The sequence below is a fragment of the Haemaphysalis longicornis genome, unplaced genomic scaffold, assembly GCF_048455015.1.
Source record: "Haemaphysalis longicornis isolate Haplotype H1 unplaced genomic scaffold, Haemaphysalis longicornis Haplotype H1 scaffold_435, whole genome shotgun sequence".
NCBI lineage: Eukaryota > Metazoa > Arthropoda > Arachnida > Ixodida > Ixodidae > Haemaphysalis > Haemaphysalis longicornis.
This window is the reverse complement of record NW_027526374.1, coordinates 3,226-28,813: the sequence shown is the minus strand read 5'-3', so window position 1 is coordinate 28,813 and position 25,588 is coordinate 3,226. Positions and strand designations below refer to the sequence as shown.

Sequence of the window (25,588 nt, the reverse complement as noted above, 5' to 3'; positions counted from 1 at the left end):
CCCCTGCGCCCCCCCCCCCACGTTCAAATCTCCCTAATGCCATCCCGGCAAACCTGGCAGGTATGATGTCCAGGCTTGGCTCTCTGGTGGGCTCAAAAGCAAAGCTCGACAATGCGGTCAGTTGTGCATTTCACATTTTTTTCGGCTTTGCAGGAAAAATGCCCAGCACTTGAAAAACTTCAGGCACCCAGCGCCCAGTAAAAAGAAGGAGTCTCCAAAACAGGCGGCCAAGAAAGGTAAAGGGCTTATGTTTTACACGTGTTGTTGTTGTGGAGTTTCAATGGCAGTTCGGGCTTTCGTAGTGCGAGTGTGAGGAATTACTTCTGTGGCGTAAACGGTGCAATTCACAAGGTACCTTTCATTCGGTGCTTATTCAGCTACAGTCGAATCTCGCTACAACGAAATTGACGGGACACGAAAAATTTCGTTGAAAACCGAAATCTGCCCCAACAGACCACGGAAGGGCAAGAAAAATGGCCCCGTATATTTCCGCATCATTGGCACCATAATACAATGTTTAGAAAAAGGAGTGATGCGCAATAACGTTGTGCTTATTCGGATAACAAACATACCAATGGTTATCTGTTTTTTACCTGCATTACAGAGGCGGGGGAGGGGTCAAGAAATGCAGGCTTGGCTAAACGTACTGCTGTGCAACAAGGTGTGTCCACCGAGCTTATTACTTGCAGATAGCTGCTAGGCCATCGGAAGCTACCCTTTCGCTTGTGGCAGGAGCAGGGCGGTTATTTTATCCTCCGACTGGGAATGGCAGCAACTGACCTTGGCAGGCAAGGCAAGCCATGCACGCTTGCATTTAACACTACCGCGCGCTCGCGACTAAGATAGGATGACGGAGGTTCAAGACTTAACACGAAACATTATTTTTGCTTTTGACTTTGAAGAATTGTAGAAGGAAAACTATAAGGGCAGCTGCTCATAATGCATGGTAACATTGCCAGCAGCAGAGCACATTCGCGCGATTTCAAGCTCCAGCTCGGCGAACCGGGCCTGCACCTCGTGTAAAGACGGCCAGCCACATTGTCATCACCAGCAAACAATGGCGTCCACTTTGTTTTTGCTTTGGGTGGCGGTGCGGGCGCTCTTCGCATGTTTTCGGGGGAAATAAGCGTCCTGAATGAATAAAAAGTCACAGATAGCTGGTGTTATGCTTATTCTATTGTAAAAAAATGTTCAAACCCAGCCTCAGTGAGTGAAAATTTCACTGAAGCGAAAGCAAGCCAGACAAATGGTTCGTTGGGGCGAGGAATTTTGTTGCATTTACTTCTATTCCTAACTGACGGGGAATTGGAAATATTTCGTTGCAGTGGAAATTTCGTTGAAGCGGAGATCATTGTAGCGGGGTTTGGCTGTATCACCAGGCCTTCACCTTCAATGCACGTAATCAGGCTAAGGGGCCTTGAGGAATTTTTGGCATTGAGAACATGTGGTTGAATGCCACAGTGGGCTAAGGCACTCAAGCACACTCAGGGTGCCCTGAGTGCACTCCGAGCTACACTAAACGGCCACTGCTCATCTCTGGGGCTCATTGACGGAGCACGCCGCTTGCGCACCGATTCCTTTGAAGGAAAATTGGTCTCCTTCTTTCAATTTCTTCTGTCCTTCAGCAAAGCCGCAGGGCAAGGCCAAAGGGTCGTCAGACGAGGAAGGCGGGGGTCCCTCAGGCGACGAATACGAGTGGAAGGACGATGACGACAGCAACGATGACAAGAGCAGCAAGAAACGCAAGAAAGAGACACCCACCAAGCGGAAACGCGGCGCCGCGGCGTCGTGCGTCGTGGGGGATTCAGACGACTGAGTGCCTCCGCCGCCCGTGGAGCGGGAGCGAAGATGTGCGTGTGTGTGTGAGTGCGCGTGCAAGCCTGTGCGTAGAAGAAGCCTCGTCGTTGTCGTCGCGGATACTCCCTCCAACCGTTCCCTTTTTTTATTTGCTCCTACTCTTCGCATTCCTTTCGTGCAAGATCCCCCTCCCCATGACTGTGTTAGCACATCCCTCCCCCCAGTGGTCCACGCGCTTGATACGTCTCTGTGCAGAATACCTGTATACCAGCTTCACGGCCTGCGTATTCGAACTCATCAACACCCCCCTCGTGCGAGAAGTGGGAAGAAGTGCAGCTTGTGATTGACTGACCCCTCCCCCCCTCCCGGGACCCCGCCTGCCTGCAAAGAAGACAGTAGTGCGCGTAGATAGATGCAAGTTTTTTCAACATCGACTCCCCCCCCCCCACCTTGCCTCCTCATTCCCATCAATTACAAGTGTTCGCGTAGCATCGCTGCATTGTGGGTGATTGTGTATTCCCGTTTAGTTTTGTGCAAAGTTTGGAGTTGTGTTTCTTTTGCAGTTTCTCGGTTTTGTCGGTGTTTTTTTGTAAGAGCACTGCTTGTTTCTTTACTGGCATTCATAGAAACGAGCGCCCCGTGGTGTTCGTTTGAAGTCGCTGCCAGCAGAGGGCGACTTTTGTGAAATTGCATTCCCTGACTATTTGCAGGTGCGTTTAGATGTTTGTGGTACGGTACGACGAGAGAATTTAGGCGCTGGGAACTGAGTCCCTTCGTTGGTGGGTAAGTGCTAATTTGCATTAAGATGGGGAGGTTGAATTAAGAACGTGATGGGAAGACGGCTTTAACTTGCTATCAGGCAACTCGGGCAGATGAAATCCGTTTTGTCTCGCTTAGCTGAACGTTCCCACACCTCTATCTTCCCAGCTTTAAGATCTCTCTGTTGTACATTCTCGGTGCAAAATAGTGAGCGATGCAAAATCTTGGGGAGGGAGCAAATAAGAAAAGGTGAGACGTTAAGTTTGTTCTAGCTTTTCATGTCCAAACTTTGCCCCTCCCCTCTTTTTCTTTTGTACCGTCTAATAGCTAGTATCTGTGAATGGTGCAATTTATTCACACCTTTAAGCAGTTTTCTGTGTCTAGAAGGTGGTTGTGCTTGGCAGAACGCACAAGCTATGCCGTTGACAGATTAACTGGTGCATTACTACACTGCCTTGTTCAACTGTGTCTAATCTATTCCTGATATCAGTGGCACTGGCTTGGCTAGGATTAGGTCAAAGCGAGAAATTGAGCTACCTGATATTGAATTACGTAGCTTTGTCTTGTTGCTGGGTGTATAGATGCGTAGCTTTGTATTGTCACTGGACGTATAATTTTTATAGAATTAACAAGAATCGGCTGCTTTTAAGTTTCACTTTTTTTTTTGTCATGTTCGCCGATCGTTTTTACTTGCAAATAAGCTCAGTGTAGCACTGGGTATTGGAACGTAACTTTTACTTTTATTTAGTAAGTATGCTTGCGTGCGCTCACTGAAGCAAAGATCTTTTTAAGTGCCTTTTTACCATCTCCTTGCGCTTTCATATGTTAAACCTGTGCGTTGAAATCTATACGGTGGCATTTATTATAATTTTCTCTTTTCGTAACATCGTCACTAAATGAATTTTGCCGTTTGTACCATTTTGCTGTGCTTTTATTTCCTGTTGTAGCTTTGTTCTTTTACCACTGGTGGTATGAATGTAAATAATAAATGGCACGACATGGTGGTCAGCTTCTGGAAAAAGCAGAGCTAACACGCTTTATTTATTGTTTTTTCGAACTGTTAGCTTTCTTTTTTTTTCATTTTGGGATGTGGACTTGTGTGGAAGCATTCTTCTGACTAAGTGGCACTGATAGTGGATATTCAATGGCTCGCTAAGCCTTGTTCAGTTTTTATGAGCGAGATTTGGCACCCTACTATTTTGCGTTTTTCTTTTCTCTCTCTCTCTCTCTCTCTCTCTCTCTCTCTCTCTCTCTCTCTCTCTCTCTCTCTCTCTCTCTCTCTCTCTCTCTCTCTCTCTCTCTTATTAGTAGTAATTGGAGATTTCTCGCAACAAAAACAACAAAAGAAAGCGGCCTAGCTTGCTTTCGCACGGGCCAGAAGCTTGGGCTGAATGTAACATTGACAGTAGTGCTATTCCTTGAAAACCGAATGCTGCAAGTTTCGCACGGATGCACTTCACTTGCACAAATTTGCACCAAAGTTGGAGTCGAGAGGCGTGGTACCTACTAGACGTTTTCTTTTTTTAGGGAGAAAATTGCTTGTTTTTGGCTGGTCGAAAGAACACGACTGACACTGGTGTAGTGCTAAAGAATGGCTACTTCTTTCTTCGTAACATTGTTTTGTTAGAGAGCAAGTCACTGCAGTCGAAACGTTGACGAAGGCTGGTGTCAAGGTGTTGAGGTGTTTCATTAACTTCCACACGGCGGTATAGTGGAAACTGTCACCACAGACGCGCAATACGGACGTCTATGCACCTTTGAGAAAAGCAGGTCGAAGTCATGTGGGCTCCAGTATCGTCGTTCAGTATCCACTTTGATTGTTTAAAAACGGCATTGCTTGTGCTGAAAATCAGCTTGGAAGATGTTTCATTGCAATCGGAAGTGTCGCAACAACGAATCGAAGGGATACGAAAACAGCAAGTGTCTCTTTCGGTAAGAAATTTAAAAAGTCCTCCTTCACGCACACAAAGAAAAGCACCTCATAAGTGTAAATCTTGTGCGGAAAACATTTTCTAGCATACTTAGGCTCCTGAAGACCTACTGACTGTTTGCCAGGTTTATCTTCAGGTTATCTTCACGAGGTTATCTTCAAAGTTGCTTGTGTGTTCTTGCGTAGGGTCTGTTTGACTCAATGGGTTCACTGCTGCTCTCGCAAGCCTTGAAAGGAACGCAAATACAAATGATAGTAAGTTTGTGGGTCAAAATTATCGTCAGTGTCGGTGACGTCTCGTGTGCGACTGTGAGGGCAAGTTGCTGGTAATTGTAACCACGATTGGCGCCGGTCGCAGCCAATTTCTCCCCAAAAAGGAGGGTCACGTTACTGCATCTTTGTGTACGCTGCTACAGAGTATAGAGGAGTTTGTACTCTTAGCCTTTTAAAACACATTCCGGTGACTCGCAGGAAGAATCTCGCACTGGGAGTGTTTGCACCAGGAAATATTTTTGGCGCAAAAATCTATCACCTGCAGGCGCAGTTGTTCTCTCGAGGCACGCATATAATGTATACATTTGTGAAAATTGCGTCACTTTATTACACTTTGCTTTTACTGTTGCTGTACATTTCATCCTTATCATGTATCTCCTATCGCGCAGGCATATTTGCATCGCTAAGTCATGGCCATTTCCCTACTGCCGCATTCACAGTCACAATTTTTGTTTCTTTTTCGGCTGAGGGACGCTCTTCCAGAAAAATTGTGAAGAGCAGCCCTCAGTAATTTTTTCACACTCCCTCCCCCCCCCCCCCCCCCACCCCCCTTTTTGCCCCAGTCGACTTTAAACATTGTAGCGCCACCTACACTTGAGATACACGTGTAGTGTCCCTCAGTGGCGGGTGAATAATACGTGGTGATGTGCTTTGTTGTTTTGGCACTGGCGGAGCCTCGATAAACTGCACTGTAAAACATGCAAATCGTAGTTTTCTTTGCTTAGGCAGAATATGTTCAAAACGCTGTGTAGCGCTTATGCAATGTGTGCCCTTATGTGTGCATCTGTGTGTGTGTGTGTGCGCGCGCGTGAAATGCTGCACTTCCCGGGACATTGGTGGTGTTTTGACGTGACTACTACCCACACAACATGCTTCGCAAGAGTAGAGGCAACTGCATCATTGGTCTGGTTGGCGTGCGTCCCTCTTGGATGACACCACGGTACGAAATAAAGATATTTCTGCATCCAAAACGGGCTGATTCTTTTTTTTTTACCGGTACGAGAATTTCGTTTTTATTGCTATTTACGTCGTTTACGCAGTAAATTGGTTTAAAAGTAACGTATAGCGATTCGAGACCGTTAATTAACTTCTGCTATTTAGTTGAAATCGAAACCGAAACCGCCTGTGGCCGTGATCAAATTGCAGGTGCCGCCGCCTAGCGTATCTTCTTTTTTGTCTGTGCATAAAACGTCGTACCTTGCGGAATATTTTGTATAAACGTCTTGCAGCTCTTTGAATTACAAGAGCATATTTTTTCGTCGTCGAAGAAGATCCCGGTTACTTCGCCGAATTCATTCACGTGAAGTCACGTGAGTGTAAATCGACCAATAGGATGCGTTCGCGGTAACCGTTGATTGTTCGGGCTACGCTCGAGCTCGGACGCTAGGCCAGACGGAACCGGCGTTCACGCGCTGGGCTGTGACACGGCCGATTTAACCGAACCGGTCGAAGACAGAGCGTGCGGTGGCTCTTTAGTGTTAACGAGGAAGGCAGCAGCGTACTACCACAGCCGGCCTTCCTGTCTACCGGTATCATGGAGCGCACCGACTACGACGCGACGTGAGTAGGCTACGACGGCGATGCCGAGCTGCGATTGTTTGTTATTGTTTAACGTTGAACGCTTTTCCAAGACCCTGCCGACGCTTCGTTTCAGATTTGGGTGCCCTGTCTGCCTGTGTCCGAGCCAGAACGTGGTTTTCGGCTTGTGTCAGCACTTCATCTGCTCGGCGTGCCTCTACGATCCGGTGGATCACTTGCTGAAACCAACGCTTCGCAGTTGCCCGATCTGCAAGGCCAAGAACGCGTTCCCGGAATATCGGTAATGTTTCTTCACTCTTTTTCACTCTGTCTTCTCGAGGTTTGCTGTTAGTTGTCTGGAGGAAGTAGTGATCGCAAGGTCGGAATGGTTTTTAGGGTCGTTCGATGCCAACGCTGAGACGGCCGGCGTTTGTTTCTCTTGCAGGCCTGACATCCCGGATGTGACCAAGCAGCTCATGACCATCGTCGGTGTGGTGAAGTGCGAGCGCAAGCGGTGCGGCGAGGAGATGTGGAGTTGGGAAGTACCCCAACACGAAAGGTTTGAAACTGTCCTTTTTTTCTTCCATTACAATGAGCAGCGTGTTTCGTGTCAGCAGTGCGAAAGTTGCCTCGGTGAAACCGTGTGCCTCGGTGAAACCGTGTGTTACCTCGATTACCTGTTGTGGTTGTTGACGTTCTGCGGTGTTTGGCTTGCAGCTTGTTGTGTTTCGCGTAGCCTAACATGGTGCGGAAGTTTTGTTGTTGGGCATAGCGTCCTTTGTTACGGGAGGCTGTGTGTTAGGGGGGTTCGATTCAGTGATTCACTGAGCCGATCGGTCATTGAAAATTTTGATTGCAAAATGCTGCGATAGCGATCGACCCAGTTGCCATCTAATCGCGCGTACGAGGAGGTTCAGCTCTTTTTGCATAAGTTTAGCTAACCGCGCGTTTATTATCTCGGGTGAAATCACCCGAGAAGTGGCCTACCCCGGAAATTGCGTGATTTCGGAGATCGAACTGCTATACTCTACTTAAAGGTTTTAGCTTAAGCTGACGTCAAATGTAGAGTCTACATGCGTCACTTCAAATGGAGATGGGTTATACTGTTGATGGACAAGCCACAGCATAATTGGTATTGGCCTCAGCGCTTTGGTAGAATTCCAAACCTTGGTAGCAGAGTGCTAAAGGTGCGCTTAAAGGTTGGAAGATATTTAACCGGAGGAGCTTCGTTAAGAGGGCATCATATTGAGCCATGCATGAATAGGCTCTCTTCATTACCAGTTTGCCTACTAAGCATTTTGACATTTCATTGCTTGGGTTCGGAACACGAGGGGGCAGTGCTTGGGTGCGACTGCGTCTTGAACCTTGCCAGCACTTTGTGTAAAGTTGTTTTACAGCACTGCACATAACGTTGGGCTGTTTTTGACGAATTACCTCCTTTTCGCGGTTGGTTGTCGGACAAAAAAAAATTGTTCAGGCAATGAAAGCTCCAAACTCATGTTGTGCAAACATGTATGCCTTTGAGGGAGCATTTTCTCGCGGTTTTGACTTCACATTGCACTTGTGGTAATGTGACACTTTGTTGAAGGGGGGGGGGGGTTAGTACATAATACTTGTTTTATTTTTAGTTTAATTGTTTGCAGTTCCACATAAAATGTGTGACGCGTGTAGGGTCTATGAACTGGCTGCGCGTGGATAGCGTTGACCAAGTTCACTTCGCGTTAGCTCAGTGCGCTCATTTTGCTCGTTTTTCAAGTTGCCTCAAACGACTGTGTCTGGAGTTACCAAACTTTGCCACCGAGGCCTGCAACGTGTTTTATGTTTTGATGGCGTGCGAGACAGAACGCCGGTGTTTCCGCGCCACCCAGGTCTGCAGCACACTTTTTAGTGGGGTGTGAGAAACAGTGAGGTGCTGTAGCGAACAACATTGGCAACAGTGTCCTTATGTGTTTAACTCGTGACCATCCTCAACCTGAGCTTGAGAGAGTGACCGTTCTCAACCTGAGAAAAGGGTCTGGGTGGAAACGATCGTGAGCTGTGGTATGTGCTTAGAGTTAGGGGCGGCGGCGGCGGCCCGCTGACTTGGACGCGAATAATTCCACTGACCTTGGTGTTTTTTTTTTTTTTTTTTTTTTTTTATGAAGCACAAATTAGAAACGGGACAAGCTTATGGAGCAGTCTAGCGCGACGAAATCGTTGGAAGCCCACAATTACCGAACGAGTAGCCTTGTTCGGTGCGTTCACCTCCAAAGCCCTCATATGAGCTAAGGCTGGGTGCTGAGTTGGGTTCGCTTCACCCATAAAATAAGGCTTGGGGGCCTAAATAGTGAAAATTTAAAGCATTACGTAAAGCCTCAAGCATGTTACGAGGCGCGGGATGAAAGCTTTGATGCCACCCTGACCTCCCCTGCAGTGCCACAGATTCAGCACTGATTGGCCCCATCACTGGTACCTTTCTGAATTCATTGCTACAGTCAAACTGCCTTCTGGTCATGCAGCATGTTTCAAGTTCGGTTGTATTAAGTGTAAACAGTGCAGTCCGCCATTCCGAAGCAAAAGCGTCGCTAGCTACTCCTTTGGACAAGACATTTACAAACCCACGAAACACTCAACAAGAACACCGCCCACACAAATGAACTTGCCCACACCACGGCACATACCACATTTTGCTTGGACAGTGCGATTCAGCTGTCTGTGCTACGGCATGCAACCGTACAAATGGTGTCCGCGGCGCTGCACTGATAGCGTCGCCGTGTGGTTGAGAAGCCAGTGCCTACACCCTATATATGGCAGAGTTGAGACATGTCTCACAAAGAAACGTGGCAGATCCATGGATAGCAACAAGAGAAAAAAAATGCTAAGCCAAGGTGGTGAAACGATGGAATGAAAAGCGTTGCAGACAGTCAGCAACAGACGCGAATTGCCGAATACTGTTTGGGAGTACAGGAAGTAGCTTTGAATGGTGGGGCAGGCCTTCCAGATGCGGAAACAAGGGCTGCTTGCTACGCATTATAGTGACTGTTGCTTGTGACAGAATAGCCTAAAAGTAACTACTTGTTCAATCTCTCTTGCCACTTCAGAAAATTAAGCTCCCTCTTTTTATGGGTAATTCATACATGCTAAGCTTCCTTTGCAAAGCTATGACATTGTGCAAGAAAGTAAAAAAAAAAGTGTTCAGCAACATGCATGCTTTGGAAGCAGAAACAATGTCATATTTTTGTTATTGAAATTATGAGTATTTTCAAATATTCGCGAGAAAAAAAAAAGGTTGAATGTTTCAAATAGTAAAAGTGCGCTTAAAGGGAAGCTGAAGCGCTTTCCATAAAAATTGAGTTAGATTAACAGTTCTATAGTTTCTTGCGCGCTGATTCCGAATATCACATTGAAATTCATCGTACATGAGTCCAAGTGGCATTTATCTTGCAAAAAGCGCGGCCCCGTTTGAAAGACGCGCGCTTTTCGTCTTTTGATTGATTGATTGTGGGGTTTAACGCGCCGACGCAACGCAGGCGATGAGGCGCGCCGTAGTGGAGGGCTCCGGATTAATTTTGACCACCTGGGGATCTTTATCGTGCGCCGAAATCTCGTACACACGGGCGTTTTTGCTTTTCGCCTCCATCAGAAAAGCGGCCGCCGCGGCCGGGAATCGAACCCGCGACCTCGTGCTCAGCAGCGCAACGCCTTAGCCACTGAGCCACCGCGGCGGGTGCTTTTCGTCTTTTGACGCCCCTGATTGGTTGCGCCCGTCATGACGTCAAAGGGGGACACCCTTCGGCCGCGCGGGTTGTCGGAAGCATTGCGAACGATCGCACGGTTGCCTTTGCGGCAATTTAGCTTGCAGTTTAATTTTCGCACATGACTGGAAGTTTGTTCTATAATTTCCCGTGCTGTTGGTTCAATTATCTTGGAGCTTAAATTTGCTTTACACGACAGAGAACCCCAAAGCAGTGACTGTGACGTCGACTAGTGGGTTCCATCAAAATATTTTTGAATTAGGCAACCAGAATAGGGGGATTTTATACCTTATGTTAATACTAGGTACTGCCTGAACTGTTTCTTATTATGCACAAAACCATTTATGCCGAAGATTAATGGGCGTTTTATAAACAATCTACCAGCGAAAAGCACGTACGTGCACTGCGCGAAAAAATAGCGTTCATAAGCTGTAAACGTATATGCGAGACGCATCTTGCCATCTCGTACACGCATAAACCAACAAGCAGACTCTGCTTCTGAATTTCCTTTGTTCGTTGTCGCCCACCCCAGCCCCGTTACTCATCCCCGTACACAGACCTACACGCGCGCGCCATTTCGGCAGCGGCGCTACGGGGCCTCCGCGATTGCTAGCTGCACTTCGATGAGTGGCGTCTTACTGCTTCACATGCATTTATTCTAAAAACACTGCAGCATACTAGTGCTTGCTCAGCATTATTGGCTGTAGTAGGGCTTGATTTTGGCTTGTGCGTTGCGCATTCTGCTACAATATTACGGCCACCTCGTTATAATTAACAGACCAGTCGGACAAGGCAGTTACGTTGTAGTTACGTTACTTTAGGTAACAATCACCAAACGTTTGTGATAATGAATCGTTGACCTGTTTCAGCATTTCTAGATTTAAGCATTTACCGCGCTAGTCGGACAGAGGCCGTATATTTACTCTTCGCTCCTAATTTTTTTAGTATCATCATTATATATATCACCGACTGTCACTGGAGCACACTTGAGGTTCAGTGACAACAAGTGCTTGCCAGGTTATAATATGCAGCCACACGGAATCTTGGGCAAAAAATTAGGCCCCCGCAGTCAACACAAATTATGGCACGGTGGTGGTTCGGAGTGGTGTTTTTTTTAAATTCCAGACAAACATCACTTCGTGACATGTATACTTGCAAAATAAGTAATCTGGTTGTCTTGGTTCTTTTACTTTGTAGGAATACTGTTTGCTCTTAGCCGGGAGAGAACTTCTATCAGGATTGGCCCCTTGTTTTAGTATCGCCAAAAAATTGTTTTTTTGAACACTGTCCTGAGCCCATAGGGAAAGAAAACCGACGCGTTTAACGAAACAAGTATTTCTTGAGCAAATGTGACTTGGTTTCTGGAATGGAACGAAACACTCTAAGGTACAGCAGTATCCCCCATCCTTCCTAAATCTAGAATCTAATGTGAACATTAACGTCCGTCGCATTAAAAAAAAAAAACCGCATTGGAGCGGTTTACAAAGTATTTAACGTAGTGTAGTATATTCTCTGACATCAAGCACAGCCACCTCGGCTGTCGCTTCCGTATGTTATCAAGCATCCCGGCGTGGCATTATTCTGCTTAGGAATACGACATGATAACGTATGCCTCGTTTGGCGTTCGTGCATACTTTTTGAACACGAAAATTGTACAAATGAGTGCTATCAACCACAACAACAACAAGTATCATTCACAAGGAAACACGGCGAAAAGAGCATGGCCGAGGCGGCAGATCTGGCCGGAAGTCCAGGTATGACGTTTTTCAGCCGGTTTTCGCCCGCGCTCTTCGGTCTTCCGGCATCGCGCGGCGAGATGGGGGCGGGGCATCGGGCCACTTTTGTTTGCTCATTGCGCCGCTTCTATTGCATGTATTGCGAAAATATTTCGTACACATGAACTATTCAATGTGTACTTGCTGCTAGGCAACTTTTCTTTTAATTCTAAAACCGCTTCACCTTCCCTTTAAAGTTTAAGGGGGCACACTAATCTTGAGAATATTTTTATTTTTTAACCTATGCTCTTGAGATTTACTAAGTAAACTAAGTAAGTGCACTTTATTATCCTGAGCACAAATATGCAGTCAGTTTTTATCTACGTGGTGCAAGTTTCGAGTTGTCAAACATGTTATGCCACTTTGTTTCGGGTACTTTTTTCGTTAATTAGTTATGCAGTACTCACACTTTTCATCCCTTTGTGCTGTAGGACCAGGGAGTGCAACTATACCACAGCATTAATTTTAGCATTGTTTCTGAAAATGTTGTAAACTTGTTAAATGCCAGGTCGTCAAGCACCAATGTTTTCGCAAAACAAAGAGCATAAAATTTTATGCTAGCGAAAAACAATTTTGTTTTTGTGGTTTTATTGCACTGTTCAGTTCATAAGCTTTCAAATGAAGCAAAAATGATACAAATCTGACCAGCACATCCCGAGATATTGTACCCGCCAGTTGACCTCGTGAGAGAAAAATTGGTTCTAAGTGCAGTTTGGAAACATAGGTGAAAATGGTCCTTTAACTGAATTCAAAGGGCAGCAGCTGTAACATTTTGCAGGTACATTTTTTTGCGGACCTATAGGCTGCATATAAAATTAATACAGGAAAGTGATTTTTTAGGCAAAATTTCAGTCCTCAAGACCAGTGTTCCCCCTTAACTCTTTTGTTACCGCGCCTATTCAAAATCGTTCAATTTGAACGATACTTTTTGACCGCCTTTTCATAGCGTTCCAGGCGTTGCTCGAACAAGTAAAGGTGTTTGGGGTTAGATCAGAAAATGGCCTTTCAAAACCAGTCTTGTTTGTTTTTTTCGTTTTCGCACCAAAAACGTGATTTTATGACACGTGTTTGAATCACCCGTGTGTGGAAAAGGGGCGTGGTCATCACGCATCACTGCTACCAACGAAGAGTGTTTTTTGTTATCAGGGCATGAATGATGAACCAGTAAACGATTTTCTATCGTCAGGTTTGCACTCTGACAGTTATAATCCCAGAAATCGGCTGCAAATGTCAAGCAGTGCCTGTTTGCAAAGCTACTTCATGATTTTAGGCAGTTTTATTGCCTTTGCACACATTGTTCTAAGTTGTGTGGTAGTTCTACTTACCCCAGAACCATTCGCGAACAGTTTACAACAGTTTCGGTTTCGTTTCTGCATCGCAAAATTTATATTTAGTTACCCGACTTAAGGCTACCTGCCGTGGCGCTTTGAGCGTCCGCGGCTGATCCTCGAACAAAACATGCTGTTCCTGATTTAACTCAACCCTATCCCGATTTCTGCGATAAGAACTTCAGATGCAAGTCAAAAGATCACACCCAGTCGCCAGATATTTGTTCCAACGAGGACAGTGCTTCAAACCGGCCTTACACACTGCCAGCTCTTCGCCTTCCAGTTTCATTTTCATACGGGGGTATCTCCAGGGGTCTAGTGTTGCTGCTTAGTTGAACTGTCTATTCGGATGAAGTCTCCGATAATTTTTTGTACTGTTTCATTTCAAAAATGTTAGGTGGCGCTGCAATGGAGATGGCTTATTGTGCTTATCTTTTTTATCGCGCAACAGCTACTTGGCCAAAGTTTGCGGGGCACAATTCTAGCGTATCGCACCTCATTCCTGCGAGCAAGGCTAAAATTGGGAGTCAGAAGATGATAATAAAGCTCAACTTTATGTTTTGAGAGATAACTGACCGTGAACGTCAACAAGCATCAAACACGGAGTTCCGTTTCCAACTTCATGCATGTTTTTCCGCATCGCGTGCTTGTCACAAATATTGTGCTGGCTGTAAATGCAGTCAGTCAGTGACAAGATGTTTTTACGTTATGTGGGAGCAAAGTTGCGCCTCCGATAATGTGAAACCGCCGGATTTCTCCCATCGAACCACCCGAAATTGCACATTTTGAATTGGAGGTTGGGCTTCACCGCATGACATGAGCACCAGCCGTGCTAACATTTTTTTTTATAACTGAAAACCTGTTCCGCGCACGTCGACATTTTTTCTCGGGCGTGTTTTTGAGATGTTTCCCTAAAAAATGTATATTCTAATTTTTTTCTACCGGTGGTTTGTTATACACAACTCCTTTTTATCATTTTTTTTCGACATTTTGACAAAAATTTTGATTTTGACATTTTTTGGCAACTATGATATATGAAAACATTTTAAAAACTGGTGTTATGGGAAAAATAATCTGCATTTTGCGTTCCTGTAATTAGTTACCTAACCAATTTCTTTAGCAAAAAAAAAATGTTTTCTTGGGCCCCTAAAAATCGGTCAATTTTCCCGTGGTAACGAAAGAGTTAATCCAGTAGCAAATAACTGTTCACAAATTATTTAAATTGAAACACTCTACCAGAAACCTGAAACTAAGTTCACCACACAGGTGGATAGTTGTGTTGCCTCTGGCGATTTTTCCTGCTGCTTTATGATGTAGCTGCGAAATTGAATAGCGGAGCTACGGTACCAACAGATTGTTTGCCACCATGAGACCTGCCGTTTCGAAAGCAAGGCGTACTGTTCTTGACAGAACATGAACTCCTTTGAGCATTTGCAAGATCACGCAGGTGAAACATGAAATTGTGAAAATGGAACGTGTAAAGGGCATCCCTCGTAGCGATAAATCAAACGTGCAACTGAATAAATTGAGAGCAGCATTTTAAAACTGCCGTTAGAGCTGTCAATTTACCTGTCATCTTGAAAAAATTTGCCGAGGAGTTTTTGGGCTCTATAGGTGGAAGAACTGTTTGTACAGGTTGCACCAATCACCTGTGCAATTTGTGACGTTCACAAAAGCATGGCAGACAGCGCTGCGACATCTCGTTTGCCGTTCTTTCTGCATTTTCTGCGTTATTTATAAACAGTTGCCAAGAGCAAATGCACGCGGATGGCACATCTAAATCGTGGCCACTGTAATCCACCAATATGGGCAGACCTGCTTTTCTGTCATGGCGTTTGGGCCACAATTTCGCTGTGTGGGCTCCAGCAGCTTTATCTCTTTATAGAAACTTTGGGTACGTAATGTCACGCAAGAAATTAATCTTTCACCTGTCCGTGAACAAACAAGATGTCAATGATAACCATGAAATAGGTGGAAATCAATATTGATAAGATCACACGGGGAAAACTAGCGTGGCTTTTGTTGTGATGGTTGGCGCGGCCTCTAATAAGAGCGTTGCCCCTTGCAGGACGTGCCGTGGCCTGTCGAGGCGGGCCCAGAAGAAAGCTGCTGCGGCCACTTCCCCTGATGGCACGAGCGGCCATCCGGAGGAGACGCGCCGGAGCAAGCGCAAGCGGATCAAGAGCGATGGCCGCGGGCCGGCCCACTGAGCGGACCCCTCCCCCTCATCCCCCTCCCCCCAAGCGAGAAGACCACACCACTGCCACGCGTGAGTTGGGTCAGACTTGAGTTAGATTGGGGTGTCTAACGCACCAAGGCCACACCTTGGCTATGGAGTGCACCGTAGCGGAGGGCTCCGCCGGATCAATGGGGCACATCAGTCTTTGATCAAAGTGTTTATTTTTACAGTTACGGTGGTAAAAGTTGGAGGACGTTTGTAGTTTTACATTTCTAATTGTAGGCATAAAATTTGTTTTTGTGTAAAGTGACTATGGACAAATTTATTCGGATCTTTATATTTGATTTTTCAACAGCTTTCATTAAAAAAAAACTGCCGGAGAGATGCAGGTGAACAAGGTACCAGTGAACTGTGCACACACCAAGGAGTGCAGTGAGACTATAACAGTATCACTCCATCTGGTCTGTAGCAGAAGTTACGACCGTTCGAAGTTTGGGCTTGGAAGGCAAAACTGGTTCTTCTGGTTCCCACCTTCCAAGCCCAAACTTTAAATGGTCGAAACTTCTGCTACAGACTAGGTGGAATGATACTGTTATAGTCTTATTGCACTCCTTGGTGTGAGCACAGTTCACTGGTACCTTGTTCACCTGCATCTCCCTGGCAGTTTTTGGATGCAAAGCATCTCTTAGTCAACCCTCCGCCCGTGTCCGGCGTCTGCACCTCTCCTCCTCTCCACACTACCTGTGCGCTAGCGCGCGCTGCTCCTCCTCTCCACACCACCTGTTCACTACACACTGCTCCTCCCCTCCCCTCTCCACACCAGCTGTCCAATCATTCGCATGCGCGCTGCTCCTCTCCACTCCCTCTGCTCTGCAAATAAACCCGGTCCGTGCTCCGCTCAGTTGCTTCTTCGGTACTTCGCCGTCCGATGACTACAAATGGACGCGAACGATTCCGTCAGCGAACTGGCTGGCACACCTTCAACTAGCGCCAGCCAGCACACTGTCAGAACCGCGAGCACCTCCGAAAACAAGGCTGCACAGAGGAGAGCTCGCGACGCCGAACGTAAACGGCAGCATCGAGCAGCGGATTCCTCGCTTCGAGAGCGAGAAGCCGCTTTGAAACGGCAGCGGCGAGTAGCTGATCCAGATGGCGTTCGGCAATGTGACAACGCTTCGAAACGCCAGCGTCGAACAGCAAATTCCTCGCTTCGAGAACGAGAAGCCGCAAAATGTTCCCCACTACTCGATAAATAAAGAAGACATTTAATACGCTACTACACGTGTCTTTACTCTAACAACCAATTAACACGCTACTACTCCACGGCTTTGCATCCCCTCAGGGTTCCCCACGTGGGAAGATGGTGTAATTTTTTTTTTTTACGAAAGCTGTCAAGGAATCAAATATAAAAGTCCAAATAAACTTGGATGTAGTCGTTTTACAGAAAAACAATTTTATATATCGACAATCAGAATGAGAATCTACAGGCGTACTCCAATTTTAATCATCGTAACTGTAAAAATAAACCTTTTTGATCAAAGACCCATGTGCCCCCCTAACGCACCAACGCCTCCCCTGGACTATGAAGCATACCAAAGTCGAAGGCTCCTCCGGATTAATTTCCACCACCTGGGAATCCTTGACGTGCGCTGAAATCTCTATGCACTGCCATTTTCGCTTTTCGCCTGTTTCTGAAAAGCAGCCCCTGCAGCCGTGATTGAACCTGCGTTCTTGGGCTGCCCTTGCAAAATGGAGGGGAGTTGGAGGACTTGACATTTTTGAAAGCAGAACTGTTTAAAGGAGCACTGACGCGAAAATTTTGTTACTTTTATTGCTTTTATCGATGCTTAATGGCCTGGCGAAGCTGAAACAGCACTTCAAATACTTCAGCGCGCGATAGTTAATTACATTGAACGGCCTGAAAATCGTTTGTTTCAAATTCCTGCGCTTTCATCCCGAACAGCGCATATGACAGACTCCCGGCATGACCTCACCGCTTTGTGCGGACGTCACCGGTGCCCGCTTGAGAAGGTGTTGCGCCCGCTCGCCGCTCGTGGGGCCACGTGCATGAAGTGACGTCACAAATTTTTGACGAGCGCTGTCGCGTCACTTCTTTTGGCTCTCACGGGGTGATGTCACGCTGATGTCCATTTGCTGAGTGCCACTCCGCGCGCTGCTCAGTCGGCGTGATAAATGAGATCCAATTGAACTATGTTCTTCGCGTCGCAGGCCGCTCATATTTCACCCATGGTATTCTGTTGAGTGAAGGAAGCGAACTGTGCAATAATATTAACGCTGAAAATTGGTGTCAGTGCTCCTTTAAGCTTGAGTTCCACCGCTGCCTGGCGTCACCCAAAACGATAGCACAGAAAAGTGGAGAGGAGGAAAATGCGAAGGCCACGAGGTGTGAGGGAAGCTGGCGAGGAGGCTAGGAGCTGACGAGCAGGCGTGGGGAGTAGTGTGTGCCTCAAGAAAAGAACGCTTCCCATGGTTGAAGTTGAACCTGGCTCCCTCGTGTTATGAAACCGTCGGCTATCCGATTGCGCTATCATTGCATTCGGGGCACTCAGCATTTTCCTTTGGGTTCGTAGCACGGACATTGGCCTTATACTTCGGCTGAGTTGAAGAGGACTTTGGCATTCGACTTTCGCAGTTTGGATTTCGGACTTTACGAGGGCGGATTGGGGAGTGTGATTTGACTCGGTTTGCGTGGAGAAAGTGTTTGCTTCTTCACCATTTTCCTCTTAAGAAAGGGAAAGATAGTGCGAAGACCACCTGCTTTGCTGTTTTCTCAGTCTTCGCATCTCAGTGGCAAAGGTTGGAGGAGGATTTTTCACTGCAATGCTGTCTCGCACTAGGTCCTGACGAAAATTGCCTGTGTTTGCCAGTCGCGGCGACAAATCATTGCGCACGCTCGCTCCAGATGTAGCTTAGAATGCTCCGTAGCTCTAACTAATGCAGGTAACTTGGAGAAAAAATCGCACTGGAATTGGTCGCTACAACAACTCTGATTACGCGAAGCTTCATTTACGTGTCCTAGTTAGCCAGTTCACAGCGAAGATGTAAGCATTACAAAATCCCCGTTTGCTGTCAGTACATAGCTGCCACGAAGGCTGACAAAAGTGACTAGTTCTGGTTTTGTAGGAACTATTCTGAAACATCATATGAGAATTAAGGGTTAATTCTAGAGAAGTTATGTGTACATATCTTCATTCGATCAACTCTGCAAGGGCTCCAAGTTTATTTTTATCATTAAATGTCATTATATCATTGGCCATAGGTACTTTGGTGGGATTGTTATTAATTTTCTGGGGTTTCTGAGAAGCCGCCTTTTAACTTAGAATTTGAGCTGACAGATAGTTTTGCGCAAAGCTTGGGATATAATGAGGCAATGGCGGGGTTTAGTGCAACATTTGCACTGAAGAAGGGAAAGCATTGAAAAGTGCCAATCTGTGTTTTAAGTGGTGTACGCGGCAAAGACGACGAGGCCACAATTACCGCATTTACTCGAATCCAAGCTGCTCTCTAATTCAAATGCACACCCGATTTTCGAAACTGCACAAAGGAAAAGTGTAGCGGCTTTATTACTATTTTTTTTTTTACTAGCCAAGCCATTTATAGCTGCAAGAACTTGATTTATTATCGTGCCAGGATGGCTCTCATTAGCCTCAGATCACGGCATTCTGCATGGCGAACCATGCATAGAGGCCACCCCTACAAGCTCACGTTGCCTTTAAAGGGCTGGTGAAAAGCTTTTTAAAAAAATTTTGTTTGGGGCATTACATTATGAATTTCCTGACGCTGAATTGAAAAACATGTTTATTTTATGTGTAAATACACCCAAACCATATTTTTTCGGAAGTGCCGGCTCTGCGGGGACCGCTCGGCCTGAAGATCTCATTCGTTCCCGTTCAGATACGGGCTAGAAGGTCCTCTGGTGAATGGAGGGCTCACACGATCTTTCCTTAGCATAGGAGAGCCTGAGGGAAGTATAAAAGCAACATGTTCGCCCGCGGCGACCTTTAGAAAGGGGTTCACCCCCGACGACTCATGGCCGACTTGTTTCTCGGGTGCAGGAAAGTTGCGCAGATATTGGTTCGCCGCTTTCGCTACCAGCGCTAGTCAGAATTCCTAGCACAATTTTTCAACCTACCATCATCCCCATTCTCGAATGTGAAACTTTGTTTTTACATTTGGACAGGCGGAAACAAGCTCTGTGCAGCGGCCAGCGATGCGCACAGGCAGCGCGGCCGCCGCCGGTCGCCGCGTCGCGCAGAGGTGCTGGGCCGGGTCGCTGCTCGGCTGGTCAGCGAAACGTGGCATTGCTGCACATACGCATGTTTTAGAATAGGCGAGCCGAACGTTAGTCGCCCCCCAAAAGGTAGAGGAACCCAAGCGCAGCACGCCGGTCCCCGACGAGCTTTAGAACGCCTTCCCCAACACCTCCAGCCGGCTCAGGTTGCACGGACATCGCCTGATGTTGGGAACTTTAGGCTTAACACCAAAAGAGATAGTTGGTCGCCGCTATCTCTACAATTGCGAATGACTATCCTTAACACAGTTTTTCACCACGCTATCATCCCCTTTCTCGCATGTGGAACCTTATTCCCACGTTGATAGTCGTTCTAGCGATCGGTGCTATGCTCATTCTTGCGCGTAGGTAACGCCATCCATCGGCCTTTCGCCGCATCTCGTGCTCAGGCAGGTTCGTTTGTTGCCATCGACGAGCCTCCGCAACCGGTCGGCACTCCGCATCGCGATACAAATTCGATCACCTCTTTCGAAATCACCTTGGATGACAATCCCTAGCACAATTTTTCACCACACTATCATCCTCTCTTGCACGTTTACCTTGCTTTTTGCGACGGCCTTGATTCTGGATGGCAGCAAATGGCGGACGCAGCCGCGGCATGTGTGGTGCGAGCCATTTCGTGCGCCGTACGGGCATGTACGACTGGCGAGTGTGCGGAGCGCTTCCGCGCACAGAAAACGCTTCATGCGTTCAGCTTGCTTGATTTCTTCTTAAAATCTAGCTATTCAGCTAAGCTGTCGTCACAGCCAACAACGTTGATCGGGAAAACGGAAGCCCAGGGCGTTTCCCAGGGCACAAATTTTCTAATTCCCTTATAATAATGGATCAGGAACTTGGGGTACCTTCGTATTTGTTTGAGCCCGTCGCTTCACGTACGAAGCACAGAGCACCCGACGACACGGCCGGCCCCGCGACTACTCATGAAGGCAATGTACCGTATAATGCGGAATATAGGTCGAGGCAGAATATAGGTCGACCCCCTTACCTTGTAGCCGAAAAATGCAAAAAAAAAAATAATAAGATACCAACCATTGTTTTATTGAGACTATAACTTGTTTCGTCTCAGATTACTCATTTAAAACTGTCTGAAGTATCGTCGGACGACTGCTTCTGGCTCGCTGTCGCCCACACAGCAGGTCGTCCTCAGTGCAGTCCAGGGAATTGCTTATGCAGCACTTCTTAAACACTCGAAGACCATGTCATCGTAAAGCGAGCGCAAAGCATGGGACACTCGTGTGCAGACCGTAGCGACAGCCAGTTTGTGCAGGCAGTGAGCAAACATCTTGGGGTATCCATTCGTAGAGACATCGCACGACGCTAGCGGACAAAATTTGCCCCTTTGTACAGCAGCACAGGTGCACAGAGCAGCGCCCATGAAACGACGTCTTCCGAGCGTTGCATACTACCGAGAGCTGCCCCTTCAGCTAACGCCGCTACCAACACTTCTTTTGGCGATACCGAACTGGTACAAGGCGGACGCACCATTGGCCTTGGAAAGCCCCCAACTTTTCTTTTAAATGCTGCTGTGAACTGGCACCAAGTGCCTAAACTCATTTTAAGCAAAAAGAAAACAGCACACACACATTCGCCGACAGCGAGAGAAGCAACAAAACAAAGATGGTGTCGCGTCCGATTGATGGTGATGGCGATGGTGCCTTTGGGGTTTGGATGGGCTGGATGGGCTACCTGGTCGCCAGATGACAACTGTCAGTGACTGCAATATAGGTCGAGGGGTGACTTTTCGGCAAATTTTTCTGTAAAAAATCGCGACCTATATTCCGCATTATACGGTAGTAGCCACGGGCGCTCGGGTAGGAAATCTCTGGTATCTAGGAGTTGCTTTAGGGAATCGCGCAGTAGCATTACGGTTAAAAATCGACGCGGAAGCAACTCTATACAACATGATTAATAAAGTGCAGATTACACGCCTGCTTAATTCGGAACTTCGCCCAGACAACTCGGTACACAGCGAAGCGGCGGCGCACGTCGCTGGCCGTCTTCCGAATATGACGCTACTTCCGGTCGCTGCCGCACAATTTCTCGCTCCTCCGGCGATGCGGTGGGCGGGGTGTAGGGTCAACTTTAACGACGAATACCGCTCTCCCCAAGCTAAAAATGACGAAAAAAACTTCACAGGCATAAACTGACCAATGTAATAATTGTAAAAAGTAGAGTTTTGCCCGGTTTTAAAAGCACTTCAGTAGCCCTTTGAAGGGGAACACGGGTCTTAAAACAATTTCTTTTAATTTTCAAGTAAACTTTGTGAAACTTGTCAGTCTTGTTTTTTTTTTTTTTTTTTTTTTCCCACTGATTTCAAATATGCCACAATTTTTTCAGTCGGCGAATTAGTTCCTGAGATAATTAGCCATTTTTGGAGGAACAACAGACAAAGCAGTGTTAGCCATAAAAGTGTAATCTTTATATTTTCCAATACTATCAACCCTGGTGAATGCAATAAGAGAATCGGTTTTTCGGCGCACCGTTCGAAACTAATTTTGCAGCTCATTGGCCCTTGGTGGCACCAGTGGCAAGGAAGCATTTCGAACCTTTGTTTCAAACACCGAATTTAAAGAGCTGTAAAATTAGTTCCAAGTGATGCATCGATAAACCGTTTCGATTACTGCATCCACCGGGGTGAGTAATATTGGAAAACACAGAGAACAGTTTTATGACCAACGGTCGCTCTCGCCTGCGGATGACAACAGAACACACATGACGGGAAAGCTGCAGAAAGTGTCGCAATGATCCCTCAAGGTCGATTTCAGACGCATGGAAGCGGGTCGAAGTTGATGTTATAGACAAGTTCTTAACGAAATGTTAGATTACACACCACTTTGACGTAACTGGAGACGACCTGCGGCGCGATTCTGAATCCCTCCTCCACTGCGGCCTCCAGTGTAGGAGGTCCTTGAAATTGATTTTCCCATGTGTAAGCATTGCGGAATCCTCCCTTTAGCCGATTGGAGGGAGTAAATGGAGGGGAGGAGGGAATCAGAATATAGCCCTTAGAGCAGTAGCCCAACCCTTGTGGCTCTTTCTAGTGGTTGTACCCGCCGCGGTGGCTCAGTGGCTGAGGCGTTGCGCTGCTGAGCGCGAGGCGCAGGTTCGATTTTCGGCCACGGCGGCCGCTTTTCTGGTGGAGGCGGAAAGCGAAAATGCCCGTGTGTACGAGATTTCGGCGCATGGTAAAGATCCCCAGGTGGTCACAATTAATCCGGAGCCCTCTACTATGGGGCGCCTCATCACCTGTGTTGTGTCGGCACGTTAAACCCTACAATCAATCAATCTTTCTAGTGGTTGTGAGTGACTGAGTATCAGACATAAGCAGAGGGTTCACTGCCCGTGCCTTTTTTTAATGTGTGCTGTATAAAACATCCCTTGCACCTGCCTCATCTAGGTGCCGTTGAGAAAAGTTTGTGTGTGTGTGTGTGAAGGAGGGGGGGGGGGGGGGGGGTTATATTTTTCAAATCTAAGCACCCTCTTTACTTTGGGCATCACGATTGTGGAAAAAAGCGAGTGCTTGGAACAAAGTAAATGCGGTACTAGTCTAGCTTTGTACTCGACACCAAAACAACCTTTTTTTTCTGGACATTGTGTAATGTGGCCAGGTAATTCTGAATGCTTACTGTTTGCGTCAGGGTCCCAGAATGATTACAGTAATTATAACTTGTTTGCGCCCTAATCGCAATAATATTCTAATATAAATATATGCATGCGGATAAAATCAGCAAAGTAGCTTCTTTGCTTGTACCTGCCACGGTGGCTCATTGGCTAAGGTGTTGTGCTGCCAAGCCAAAAGTCGTGGGCTTGATTCCCGGCTGCGGTGGCATCATAGAGGCGGAAAGCAAAAACATTCGACATGGGTTTGAGATTTTCGCGCTCGTTGAAGATCCTCACGTGCTCAAAATATAATCCAGATCCCTCCACTACGGCACACATCGGCATATTAAGCCTCACAATCAATCAACCCTCTTAGCTCGGTTTATGCCATAGGAAAAGCTTACGAAGCCTTTTAAATTAACTTCCTTTTTTTTTTTTTTTTTTTTTGTTTGAGCTACATAGTTATTTGAAGCTTTTTTGATGAATTGCAAATTGCAGTTTTCTATTGTAGGGTTTTTGTATCTGGAGTGAATACACCGCAAATAATAGTTTAAATGTCTAGTCTTCCTTTTTTTTGTTGCATGTGTGTGCAGATTTTAGAAGTAAGCTACACATCGTGATAGGACTAAGGATGGAGCCCTGTGGCTCGTAGGGGGAACTAAGCCACCCAGTCTCAGCTTCTAGTTTAAGGGGCCATAGAGACAAGTTACCACTTTGCCCACTTTAGGAGTGGCCTTTGGTCATTTAAACTCAGCTTCATTCCAGCCACAAAAAGTGTTATCTAACAAAGAAAAAAAATGCAACAATATCGAAAAACTTTCAGATTTCGTGTTTCAGTGATGTAATGTGGGCAGTAGCGATGTGTAACAGCGCGAAAGAATGACGAGGGACACCGAGAAGACGTTCACAAGACGGGCGCTGACTCGCAACTAGTATTTTATTGGAAAGAAGCACAAATATGTAGCCGACACGTACAATCTGATGAGGGGAAAACAAACAAAATTTGAAACATGAGATAAAACCAGGCAAAAGTACGTGAACCACTCACATAGCTATGTGGCATCCAAAAACGTCTTTCACTTCTCGTAGAGCGTCAGAGTTGGCTGTATTTTTCCCCATTATTGTTGATATAAGCTTCCGCAACTTCTGTCAGCTGGTCCTTGCGGATGAACATAACGTTGCGATCATCCAAACAGTGCGTGCAGCCACATGCTTGGCAGTGCGCTGATAGGTGGGAGGATGTGTTCCTTGTTAAATTATTAGCGTCAGAGTTGGCTGGCTTACGTATTTTTCCCCATTATTGTTGATATAAGCTTGCGCAACTTCTGTCAGCTGGTCCTTGCGGATGAACATAACGTTGCGATCATCCAAACAGTGCGTGCAGCCACATGCTCGGCAGTGCGCTGATAGGTGGGAGGATGTGTTCCTCGTTAAATTATTCAAATGTTCCCGTAGGCACATGTTGGCGCATCAACCTGATTGGCCAATGTGTATTTTTCCGTAATCGATGGGCAAGTAGTAGACACATGCAAATTTCTCACTGTGGTTGATACTGCAGCCTGTTTTTGATTTCCACAGCTTGTGATCTACATTCCTTTGTATGGCTGGGTGGTCCCGAGTAAGCCTGAGGGGGGCTGAGAAGGCGACACTCACCCCGTATCTCCCTGCTACATTCTTTATGCCATGTTATACACGGTGCATGTAGGGAATGACTGTTGTTCTCTCCTTTTTATCTTGTTCTTGCTTATGGTCTTGCTTATGCTATGTTCTTGCTCTGCATTTGATGAAAAGTGACTTAAGCCCACTTTTCTTTTTCTCCTACTTTCAGGCCTTCCAGAAGTGATGATCTGCTCGACGAGCAAGGCCCAAAAAGTCCAGAACAAGTTTTTTTTACTTTTTCTCTAAGTCTCCAATATCATCTGTACAAAAAAAAAATTCATGGCAGGGAAATAAATTTTTACTTCTGTGTGCATGCACGCGTAAATTCGCGCTTCATCCTCAAGCACATCTGTACAAAACTCATGTCAGGGAAATAAATTTTACTTTTTTGTGTGCTTGCTTGTGTGAATTCGTATTACGAGACTTAAACGCTCGGCTGCCTATGCCGGTGCACAAAATTGGACATGTTGAGCCCGCGAACGACTGTCCTGCTTAGGGGGTGCTTGCTTCCACACACACCACGGTAGTCGTCGTATGCCATATCGAAGAGAGCGATGTCAGTCGAAAAATTTGTCTGCAAAAGAAGCAGCAGAGGTTTCTGTCAAAAGGGTGCATATTGCGATGCACATGGACTTCACTTTTGGGTAGTAAATTTAACTACCACACAAAATATTTCCTAGCACCTGCAGGACAGTACCGAAACAGTACTCTGGCAAGGAGTTCT

At 46.4% G+C, this 25,588-nt stretch overlaps 2 protein-coding genes across 4 annotated transcripts in view; both read left to right on the top strand.

The window, feature by feature from the left end:
- The window catches only part of LOC144137677 (uncharacterized), a 28,229-nt gene extending 22,499 nt beyond the window's left edge, over positions 1-5,730 (top strand). For all 3 annotated transcript variants that reach the window (XM_077669617.1, XM_077669616.1, XM_077669615.1), the window contains exons 10-11: positions 154-236; positions 1,626-5,730. In XM_077669617.1, the coding sequence (XP_077525743.1) occupies positions 154-236; positions 1,626-1,816 (274 nt within the window). In that variant the 3' untranslated portion in view covers positions 1,817-5,730. The remainder of the gene's footprint in view (positions 1-153; positions 237-1,625) is intronic.
- A 232-nt stretch (positions 5,731-5,962) lies between these two features.
- On the top strand, positions 5,963-25,259 carry LOC144137676 (uncharacterized). Its single transcript, XM_077669614.1, has 5 exons — positions 5,963-6,319; positions 6,414-6,578; positions 6,723-6,836; positions 15,183-15,383; positions 25,034-25,259. The coding sequence occupies exons 1-4, from the start codon at positions 6,294-6,296 to the stop codon at positions 15,322-15,324; spliced, it is 447 nt and encodes a 148-aa protein (XP_077525740.1). The 5' UTR covers positions 5,963-6,293; the 3' UTR covers positions 15,325-15,383; positions 25,034-25,259.
- The last annotated feature ends 329 nt before the right edge of the window (positions 25,260-25,588 follow it).

What these genes read in the sequence shown, in the direction of transcription:
- LOC144137676 (XM_077669614.1), top strand. Translation starts at nt 6,294, where the DNA reads ATGGAGCGCACCGACTACGACGCGAC. An exon ending in CGCACCGACTACGACGCGAC is followed by an intron (nt 6,320 to 6,413) that starts GTGAGTAGGCTA and finishes GCTTCGTTTCAG; the next exon opens with ATTTGGGTGCCCTGTCTGCC. An exon ending in GAAGTACCCCAACACGAAAG is followed by an intron (nt 6,837 to 15,182) that starts GTTTGAAACTGT and finishes TGCCCCTTGCAG; the next exon opens with GACGTGCCGTGGCCTGTCGA.